This window comes from Electrona antarctica, assembly GCF_951216825.1.
Source record: "Electrona antarctica genome assembly, contig: scaffold_310, whole genome shotgun sequence".
NCBI classification, from domain to species: Eukaryota; Metazoa; Chordata; class Actinopteri; order Myctophiformes; family Myctophidae; genus Electrona; species Electrona antarctica.
Window position 1 is genome coordinate 61,644 of NW_027638568.1, and position 11,471 is coordinate 73,114.

General features: G+C 44.3%; 2 protein-coding genes across 2 annotated transcripts in view; one reads left to right on the plus strand and one right to left on the minus strand.

Moving 5' to 3' along the window:
• Window positions 1-11,471, minus strand: part of lsm12b (LSM12 homolog b) — a 119,567-nt gene that overhangs the window by 39,679 nt on the left and 68,417 nt on the right. The gene's annotated exons all lie outside the window — the stretch shown is intronic.
• g6pc3 (glucose-6-phosphatase catalytic subunit 3) overlaps window positions 9,724-11,471 on the plus strand; it is a 15,022-nt gene continuing 13,274 nt past the window's right edge. Inside the window, exons 1-2 of the mRNA XM_079530837.1 lie at window positions 9,724-9,981; window positions 11,418-11,471. The exon at window positions 11,418-11,471 is cut by the window's right edge and continues 53 nt beyond it. Of these exons, the coding sequence (XP_079386963.1) occupies window positions 9,755-9,981; window positions 11,418-11,471 (281 nt within the window). The 5' untranslated portion in view covers window positions 9,724-9,754. The remainder of the gene's footprint in view (window positions 9,982-11,417) is intronic.

Here is an 11,471-nt window from a genome sequence, read left to right on the forward strand (position 1 = left end):
CAGTGTGTGTGTGTGTGTGTGTGTGTGTGTGTGTGTGTGTGCGTGTGCGTGCGTGCGTGTGGCCGTTGGAGAGAAGCGTCGCTCGCTGCTGGGTGGGTGGGGGAGGGGGGACGTACGTGGTGCCTGACTAACTGAATGACTGTCCGTTGGTTGTGGGGGGGAGAGGGAGGGGGGGGGGGGTGGTGGAGAAAGTATAGAAAGTAGTATCATTGATTGATTGATTGATTGATTGATTGATTGATTGAAGTCAGGGGTCATCATCATGCTGGCTTGTGATGACATTTTGTATATATCTTTTTTTTTTACATTTTTTTGCCATGGACATACAACCTCAGTGGACAGTTATATGACCAGAACCCCATACAGACCATACAGTAGCCCAGAATGACCAGAACAGGTCTGTAACTCTAAGAGTGTTCAAATACACTCTCAGAGTTCATTAATAAAAATAAACATTTCAGAAGCACAAGAAATGCAAATCCCTTAAACGCCCCAATGCATTCTCAATGGCAATAGCACAAACTCTGGCATGCTACTAGTCCTCCTTCAAAACCGCTCTCAAAGGGCACCTACGGATGGCTGCAATTCGAAACTGGCCCCCGTAAAATTGCATTCTCAATGGCAATAGCACAAACTTTGGCATGCTACTATAGTCCACATACTTACACCTAGAAACCCCATTCAAACCTATTTAGGTTCATCTTACGGTGGACATATATTTGTAGTATTTATAGTACTTTCAAATGTATAATGGGGCTCAATGGCAGATTTTGGCAAATAAAATAATCACACTACTAATGCTCACACACCGATGGTTTATTTACAAACCCAACACATTGTTTGAACCGTCAAGGTGTCGTGTCCCATTTGACTAGCCCACGGCGCATTGGTACCAGTCAATTCATGCTGCTTTTTTTTAGTTTTGAAGTTATTCTTCTAGAAATCAGTCTTGAAGACTTGAGTGGGGTTTGAACCCACAACCTCCAGATCATGTAGCCAATGACCTACCTCACTGAGCTGTGCTACCTGCAACAGCACAGTCTTCCTTTGCCTTTGAGTAACAACATTGGTACGGAAAGATTAAACACAAATGTTTATGAATCACAATGGAAACAAGCCTCTGGCTTTTCTGTCATTATCTATTTGGCTTTTTGTACACAACCAGCACATTATTGCCTCACTGGGTACAGAGCCTGCCTGGGAACCTGGAGGCCACAGGTTCAAGTCTCTGGAGGCCACAGGTTCAAGTCTCATCTGGAGGCCACAGGTTCAAGTCTCATCTGGAGGCCACAGGTTCAAGTCTCATCTGGAGGCCACAGGTTCAAGTCTCATCTGGAGGCCACAGGTTCAAGTCTCATCTTTGATGCTGGGAACCTGGAGGCCACAGGTTCAAGTCTCTGGAGGCCACAGGTTCAAGTCTCATCTGGAGGCCACAGGTTCAAGTCTCATCTGGAGGCCACAGGTTCAAGTCTCATCTGGAGGCCACAGGTTCAAGTCTCATCTTTGATGCTGGGAATCTGGAGGCCACAGGTTCAAGTCTCATCTGGAGGCCACAGGTTCAAGTCTCATCTGGAGGCCACAGGTTCAAGTCTCACCTGGATGCCACAGGTTCAAGTCTCATCTGGAGGCCACAGGTTCAAGTCTCATCTTTGATGCTGGAACTTTTTACTTTGAAATGTTTTGTAGTTTCTGAGTTATTTAACTTAAACGCCCAATGCATTCCCAACCCCATTCAATCTTACGATGGACATGTTTGCCTGAAAGGGAATCTTTGAAATGTTTCATAGTTTTAGAAATATAGTGCTTTCAAATTTAATAAATGTATAATGGGGCTCAATGGCAGATATTGGCACGTTTATTTCGATCTATTCAGACAATTTCAAAACGTGTTTTTCTTTTTTAAACACGATCGAAAAGGAATAGGCAGAAGCTTATAGCTTATGTATGCCTATCCTCCTTACATAGGAACGTAGAACATGTACAGGGTCTACAAAACAATCAACATTTGGACGAAACATAAAAAACTAGAAAAAGTGCCCCTCGGGGCACAGGTCTCCACCCATAGAGTATATAAAGGATAGAGACCGAACTGGAGCACTAGCCCCGCCCCCAAGCTATTCATTTCGATGGAGTTGCTCAGTGGCGTTTTGAAGCACCCGGAAGACTGCCGGAAGTACCTCCTCCGGACCTCAAATTTGAGGTCCGGGGTGACGTAGGGAGTGATGGTCCTACGTGTTAAAGCCCAGCTGCACGGGGTTTCCTCGTCATGAATCCACGGGTCCGCCTGCAGTTCTTCCTCGTACCACTAGGGCCCAGAGCTTCAACGTTGAATAGCCTCACTGGCCCCTTGTCTCCACCAGGGCAGGTCAGGTTGTGGCCTCCTGGTGGCGCTATAATAGGCCAATGTGAAAAGGGTGCCATTTCTTCATACGCCTTTGTTGGCAATTGGATGATTTGAGGCATTTTGTTCCAAAAATGTGTTTTGCAAAAATCAATCTGTTGGTGGCGCTATAACAGGCCAATGTGAAAAGGGTGGGATATATTCCTCAGCCTAGTAAGAAAATGTGTGAAAGATTTCACGTAAATTGCATGCTGCGTTCATGATTTGAGGCTTTTGTTCAAAACGGGGCAAACTGTGAAAGCCAATTATAGCCAATTAGGATGGAATATGAAATATCGGACAGATCCGACTTGATCACATGACCATACAGATACTGTGTAACGATTTGTGCGTTACACAGTGCGGAAAATGCAGGTCAAAGGTTTGTCCTTGGCCTCTAGGGAGTGTGCATGCAACGTTTCACGCAGATCGGTGCAGTTTTAGGTAAAAAATGTGAAAAGCTGCCTCATGGTGGCGCTATAACAGGCCGTTCTGGAAAATGTGGGGCAGAGGTTCATCGTTGGCATCCAGGGAGTGTGTGTACAAAGTTTGGCATCGACCGGGTTAACGGTGCCGGAGATTAGCTGGTAACAGACGGACGGAAGGACGGACACACACACACACACGGACGGAGTGCAAAACATACTCTCTCCCCATGCCTTCAGCCTGGTGGAGACAACAAAGAATAAGACAACCACAAGAAAAAAGAACAAACAAAACAACAACAAAAAAAACAATAAAACAGAAAAAAAACACACAACCGACAAAAGCATAAAGTTCATACTTGTATCCGGGATCCAGGATCCCTAATCGTTCACTTTCACATTAGCATTTTATTCAATTCTTCAGCGTACCGTATGGTATTTATCCAATATCGCCTGTTTAAGCCTTTTTTTTAATTGGATTAGATTTACACTTTGTTTTAAATTCCCGGACAAGCCATTCCACAGCTTCACCCCACGGACAGAAATACACATGCTCTTCAAGGTAGTGCCGACCCTTGGTTGTTTAAAGTTAAGTTCACCTCTCAGCTCATACCTACAATCCCTATCCCTAAACCTATTGAAGTTAAGTTCACCTCTCAGCTCATATACCTATACAATCCCTATCCCTAAACCTATTGAAGTTAAGTTCACCTCTCAGCTCATATACCTATACAATCCCTATCCCTAAACCTATTGAAGTTAAGTTCACCTCTCAGCTCATATACCTACAATCCCTATCCCTAAACCTATTGAAGTTAAGTTCACCTCTCAGCTCATATACCTACAATCCCTATCCCTAAACCTATTGAAGTTAAGTTCACCTCTCAGCTCATATACCTACAATCCATATCCCTAAACCTATTGAAGTTAAGTTCACCTCTCAGCTCATATACCTACAATCCATATCCCTAAACCTATTTTGAATATTACCAGGAAGCATGTTATGTCTTGCTTTATAGATTATCTGTGCAGTTTTAAAGTCGACTAAATAAAAAATAAAGTATGTGAGTTTAGAATCCATTCACACTTTTTATAATTCAGCTTTCTGTTTCTAGACTAGAAACCCCATTCAAACCTATTAGGTTCATCTTACGGTGGACATGTTTGCCTGATTCAAACCTATTAGGTTCATCTTACGGTGGACATGTTTGCCTGATTCAAACCTATTAGGTTCATCTGTTTCTAGGCTAGAAACCCCATTCAAACCTATTAGGTTCATCTTACGGTGGACATGTTTGCCTGAAAAGGAATCTTTGAAATGTTACATAGTTTTAGAAATATAGTGCTTTCAAATTTGAGAAATGTATAGTTTGATGATCAGTTCTCAACCCTGGAGAGTGTGTGCTATTATGTGTTATTCAGCTTTAGTTACAATTATAACTAATCAAACCCAAACAAAATCAAAATTTCAAATTCATATTAGTTCCAATGTTTCTCACGAAATGTTAGTAATTGTGATAAATGTATTTTTAATGCTTAAAATCTTGAAATCAATGTGTGTCTGACTTCACTGTCAGACACACCTGTTACGCTGATGCAAATCCACCTGTAAAATAAATGTCCCCCCCGACTATTTCTCCAGGCTCATGATTTCAGTAGCCCGTTTAATTTGCCTTAATCTATTGTTTATTGTTTATTGTTTATTGAATAGCTGACGCCGGGGCGACAGCTAATCTTCCTGGGGTCCATATAAAATACATACAAAAAGTACATAAATACATAATTACAAATCTATCAATGTTTTAGGTTGCGTTACTGCAATTACAATTTACAATTTAGGCATTTATCAGACGCTCTTAATCCAGAGCGATTTACGTTAAGCAAGAACAAAAAGCATGGCAATACATCACATACAGGTTATCATGAAACATGCGTGAGCTAAGAACGTAACAGTGGAATATCTATAATGAAACTATACATACTACTGTATTATACTATACATATGTACTAGGAAGTGCTATGACTGTCTACATAACATGCTATAAGTCTGTATAAAATGCTATCTACAGTAAAGGCCTATTCATAGTCTGGATTTTCGGTGGTGAGGTGACCACCGCTCCGGTGGTGAGCTGACCACCGGAGCTGAAATAACGTTGAGCGGTGGTGAGTAAAAACAGAGAGAAGGGCTGGAGCGGTGGCGGTGGTTTGCTCTTCACCACGGCTCGTGACGTCATGTTGTAGTTCGGTGGTCACCTAACCACCGAAAATCCAGACTATGTATGAGCCTTTAGTCTACATAAAGTGCTATCTAAGGGGCTAGGGCAAGTGCTACGGGCCATGATGGTAAAGCACTGTTGTGACGAAAAGAGAGTTGAGCCAGAAGGCAAAGCTCTCTGTCTACCTGTCTACTCTGTTCCTACTCTCACGGTCTCACCTAAGGTCGCGAATACAAGCGGCCGAAATGAGTCTCCCTTAGAGATACTGTGGTGTAGGATGAGAAGTTCAGTCACGCGAGAGAGACTCAGAGTAGAGTCGCTGCTTCTTCGCCTGGAAAGGAGCCAGCTTAGGTGGTTCAGGGCATCTGGTTAGGATGCCTCTCGGGCGTCTCCCTAGGGAGGTCCTCGAGGCACGTCCCACTGGGAGGAGACCCCGGGGCAGACCAAGAATCACGTCCCACTGGGAGGAGACCCCGGGGCAGACCAAGGCGCAGTTGGAGGAAACACATCGACTCACTGGCCTTGGAACGCCTCGGAATCCCCCAGGAGGAAGTCACTAATGTTGCTCTGGAGAGGGAAGTCTGGAACACTCTGGTGGAGCTGTTGCCCCCGAGAACCGACTACGGATAAGCGGTTGAAGATGGATGGATGGATGGATGAGGTAAAGCATAGCCGAATGCATGTCCACCCTGTTACTATTGGCCTATAGCAGTGGTTCTCAACCAGTGGTCCGGGGACCACCAGTGGGCCTTGGGGTGGTTCCAGGCGGTCCCCAGCTAAATGATGGAGAGTTAACCAAATGGACCCTTGGAGATAAATTATTGTTACAAATCTACATTATTTAATTTTCAAGAAGTCTACACAATTAGAGAATGTAGAAGAATTGTTATTGTGATCACCATATCAATACGGCATGTTGTGGACACAATCTTATCCAACGACAACAAAATATTCAACGTTTTGGGTCTGAGAGGCTAAATGTCATCAGATGGTGGTCCGTGGCTCAAATGGGTCTGAGAGGCTAAATGTCATCAGATGGTGGTCCGTGGCTCAAATGGGTCTGAGAGGCTAAATGTCATCAGATGGTGGTCCGTAGCTCAGATGGGTCTGAGGGGCTAAATGTCATCAAATGGTGGTCCGTGGCTCAGATGGGTCTGAGAGGCTAAATGTCATCAGATGGTGGTCCGTGGCTCAGATGGGTCTTAGAGGCTAAATGTCATCAGATGGTGGTCCGTAGCTCAAATGGGTCTGAGAGGCTAAATGTCATCAAATGGTGGTCCGTGGCTCAGATGGGTCTGAGAGGCTAAATGTCATCAGATGGTGGTCCGTGGCTCAGATGGGTCTGAGAGGCTAAATATCATCAGATGGTGGTCCGTAGCTCAGATGGGTCTGAGGGGCTAAATGTCATCAAATGGTGGTCCGTGGCTCAGATGGGTCTGAGAGGCTAAATGTCATCAGATGGTGGTCCGTGGCTCAAATGGGTCTGAGAGGCTAAATGTCATCACATGGTGGTCCGTGGCTCAAATGGGTCTGAGAGGCTAAATGTCATCAAATGGTGGTCCGTGGCTCAGATGGGTCTGAGAGGCTAAATGTCATCACATGGTGGTCCGTGGCTCAGATGGGTCTGAGAGGCTAAATGTCATCACATGGTGGCCCGTGGCTCAAATGGGTCTGAGAGGCTAAATGTCATCAGATGGTGGTCCGTGGCTCAAATGGGTCTGAGAGGCTAAATGTCATCAAATGGTGGTCCGTGGCTCAAATGGGTCTGAGAGGCTAAATGTCATCAGATGGTGGTCCGTGGCTCAAATGGGTCTGAGAGGCTAAATGTCATCAGATGGTGGTCCGTGGCTCAAATGGGTCTGAGAGGCTAAATGTCATCAGATGGTGGTCCGTGGCTCAAATGGGTCTGAGAGGCTAAATGTCATCAGATGGTGGTCCGTGACTCAAATGGGTCTGAGAGGCTAAATGTCATCAGATGGTGGTCCGTGGCTCAAATGGGTCTGAGAGGCTAAATGTCATCAGATGGTGGTCCGTGGCTCAGATGGGTCTGAGAGGCTAAATGTCATCAGATGGTGGTCCGTGGCTCAAATGGGTCTGAGAGGCTAAATGTCATCAGATGGTGGTCCGTGGCTCAAATGGGTCTGAGAGGCTAAATGTCATCAGATGGTGGTCCGTGGCTCAAATGGGTCTGAGAGGCTAAATGTCATCAAACGGTGGTCCGTGGCTCAAATGGGTCTGAGAGGCTAAATATCATCAGATGGTGGTCCGTGGCTCAAATGGGTCTGAGAGGCTAAATGTCATCAGATGGTGGTCCGTGGCTCAAATGGGTCTGAGAGGCTAAATGTCATCAAATGGTGGTCCGTGGCTCAAATGGGTCTGAGAGGCTAAATGTCATCAAACGGTGGTCCGTGGCTCAAATGGGTCTGAGAGGCTAAATGTCATCAAACGGTGGTCCGTGGCTCAAATGGGTCTGAGAGGCTAAATGTCATCAAATGGTGGTCCGTGGCTCAAATGGGTCTGAGAGGCTAAATGTCATCAAACGGTGGTCCGTGGCTCAAATGGGTCTGAGAGGCTAAATGTCATCAGATGGTGGTCCGTGGCTCAAATGGGTCTGAGAGGCTAAATGTCATCAAATGGTGGTCCGTGGCTCAAATGGGTCTGAGAGGCTAAATGTCATCAGATGGTGGTCCGTGGCTCAAATGGGTCTGAGAGGCTAAATGTCATCAGATGGTGGTCCGTGGCTCAAATGGGTCTGAGAGGCTAAATGTCATCAGATGGTGGTCCGTGGCTCAAATGGGTCTGAGAGGCTAAATGTCATCAGATGGTGGTCCGTGGCTCAAATGGGTCTGAGAGGCTAAATGTCATCAAATGGTGGTCCGTGGCTCAAATGGGTCTGAGAGGCTAAATGTCATCACATGGTGGTCCGTGGCTCAAATGGGTCTGAGAGGCTAAATGTCATCAAATGGTGGTCCGTGGCTCAAATGGGTCTGAGAGGCTAAATGTCATCAAATGGTGGTCCGTGGCTCAAATGGGTCTGAGAGGCTAAATGTCATCAAACGGTGGTAATTCTGAAAATATGGTTGATAAATATATTAAAATGCATACTGTGTTAAAAAAAAACTAAAACAAAATACATGCATACATGGATGCACCTGGGATGTATCCTCAGTGATGTATCCCAAGGTCATCGGGGTTTTGGGTCTCCCAACATCATACCCCTCACTCAGGTGACCCAGCCGGGGTGATCAAGTCCCGACTTACGTCCCAGTAGCTACCCTCGATCAGTCCAATTAGGGAAAAAGGGCCACACAATCCGTTCCTCCTGAACTACTCTAACATTCTGGCGCGTGGAAGGACTAGGCTCTGTGGGTTGACTCCTGTCCGGGCCCCTCCTATGTCTCACCAGGTCAACTCCTGCTCTCACCAGGTCAGGCCCTGTGCGTTGCACCAGAGTCCCAGCACCAGGCACTTTATTCAGGAATGGTGGATTCTCGAGCCGCAACGGTTCCGCAGGCTCCACCTTGCCCTTGGTGGTGCCGCAGGCTCCGCTTGAGGCTTGAATGGCCCTCCTAAAGGCCTCACCGTGGGTTTGTTGGGCTTCTTCCTCACGGAAGACACAGGCTGGGGCGCCAACCCATACTGCTCCCGGGTGCCGTCTACTTTCCGGCTGCCACCCGTCTCTCCGGTGGTCACCAGACTGGTTGTCACGTAGTCTATTCCTATGAGTCACTATAAATAGAATAACTAAAACAAAATACATACATACATGGATGCACCTGGGACGTATCCTCAGTGATGTATTCACAATATATATATTCTGCATTACATGAGGAGTAATGGCCATCTTTATAGCATACAATGTCCTCCCTATAGTTTATGTCCAAAATGTGTTTGTGTAAATAATGGATCTGGACAAAGATGTGGTTCTGACAGCTGAACTGCTGGTTCTGTTTACTCTGCAACATGGAATTAAACAAAGTTAATCCTATTGAACAGAAATAATAATATTAATCCTATAAAAAAAAGAAATGTTTCGAAAATAGTTACTATAGGCTGAAATGGCACCGAATAAGTAGGAATGATCCGCTTATGAAAATAAGCCAAAAAAAAACGTAAATATCGTGGCTGTCGGGAGGAAACCTCATAACTCCCATTTTTTTTGGGCATAAATCAGTGCTATTGAACCCTCTTTACGTCTGTGTGTTAATTGTTATATATATTGAACCAATATTGAACCAATGGAAAGTAGTAAAAAGTGCTTTGGACAAAACCTCTTAACTCCATTGGACCCTCAAAATGTCTGCCAAAACAACTAACTCCACCACCTCTCCCCCTCTCATGGAAGTAATTGACAATATATAAAGTCACAACACCAACTTTGATGAGGGCATGAGGCTGTATTGCTTTGTTAAAAAAAATACAAGGTTTTCTTAATTTCCTGAACATTTTATATTTTTCATTCCTGAAAAATTAACATTTTGGAGTTATGAGGTAAGGTTTCCTCCCGAGTCCCGCGACAGCAGACTGAGCAGATATAATATAGGTCCGTCCGTTCAGCTCTCAAAGCATGCAAGCCATCCATCCATGGGTTCCTAGCTCCCCCTACAGCCACTGCAGTGGAACTGCACCCCGGCGTGTTCTCCTTAAAAAGGTTTTGCCTTGAATGAATGCGACTGTATTTCATCATCATCACATCATCAACAGATCTCTAGACTGGAGATCTCAGTCACAACATGGAGGCTGTCCACAGGCACGGCGTCTGGCTGGCAGAGTCCCTGCAGCGCGGACCCCTGGGGGGTCCGGGCTACGAGCGGCTGTGGCAGACCCTCACCCACATGGGGGACCCCAAGGCCTCCATGCTGCTGCTGTTCCCCCTGGCCTACACCGTGCACGGCCGGACCGGGGTGGCCGTGCTGTGGGTGGCCGCCCTGTCCGAGTGGCTCAACCTGGTCCTCAAATGGTAGGAGGACTTAATCATTTAATTTATATTAATATTAATTTAATATGCTGTGGGCGGCTGCCCTGTCAAGAGTGGCTCAACCTGGTCCTCAAATGGTAGGACTGTCATTAACTGTCATTAATGAAATAAATGTCTACAGAGGCTACCTTCGACAGGCAGCCTCGGTAGACATTTTTAAAGCACAGCTCAAGACCCACTTCTACACTCTTGCTTTTAATTGATCTTTTAATGTTGTGTTATTCATGTCCTCACTGTATTGCATTACTGCTCTTGTTTTTTAATGTTTATGCCTTGCTTTTCTTTTATTTCTTTCTCCATTGCTCTGTAAAGCACTTTGAGCTGCATTTCATGTCATGAAAGGTGCTATACAAATAAAGTTGTATTATTATTATTATTATTTAACATCATTTAGATGTCCTCAAATGGTAGGACTTTATTAATGATGATAATTTAATTTAATATGCTGTGTGACAGCACGTCATGTCTGAGTGGCTCAATCTAGTCTTCAATTCACTAATTATTATTGATCATTTCATGTGTAACTCTGAGTCAGACTATAAAATAATAGTTAAACGAATTAATTAGGGGAAAATAGTTCATTCAACATGTGTATTCTCTTTCTTTTCCCTTTTTTTAAAATGTAGTCTTCAAATGATAAGAATTCATTCTTCTTCATTCAAGATCTTTTAATTGAATAACTCTGAGCATATAAATGGAATCAAATGTGTCCAACAGACAGACTATAATTGTTTAAAATAAGTTAATTATAGTCAAATAGAACAACATTAAACCGTTTATTAAATATGTAGGCCTATAGGCCTATTTGTCTTTATTTTAACACCGTGATATTTTCTTTAATGAAAATAAAAAGCTGCCAACTCAACTTCCGGCATAGTGAAAAGCTGTCCGTCCCTGTTTACCGTCCGACTGGAAACAACGCATAGGAACCTTTTATGCAAAGTGTAAATTAATTTACAACACGTGAATTAAGGTCAAGGATGATGAGAGAAAAATATATTTTTTATTATTATCCCATTCTGGGCGGGAACCTCTTTTGGTGTTTTAAGCATATGCTTTAGCTGTTGAAAAATAGCAGATCTACAAGCTCATAGCGCGGCACCGAGTGCCGCGCTATGAGCTTGTAGTACTGCTATTTTAGAAAAATCGTGAAAATGTGGCGCAAATATTTTAATATTCAGAGCGAACGTTTTTAACTCAAATCTTTGCATCTGGAGGGTCCCTGGAACTTTCAGATGGGGTTCGGCGGCCAATTACATATAATTCTAGGGGTCCTTGACATGAAATAGTTTGAGAACCACTGACATAGAAACATAGGGTTTTTCAGAAAAATGTCAGGATCTAGAAGACATTTTGTAGAATCTGTTCTCACGTCTAAAATGGGATATTAATATTATTGTTGTTGTGTTGTTTTATAGGATGCTGTTTGGGGAGAGGCCGTTCTGGTGGATCTCAGAATCAGGATTGTATCT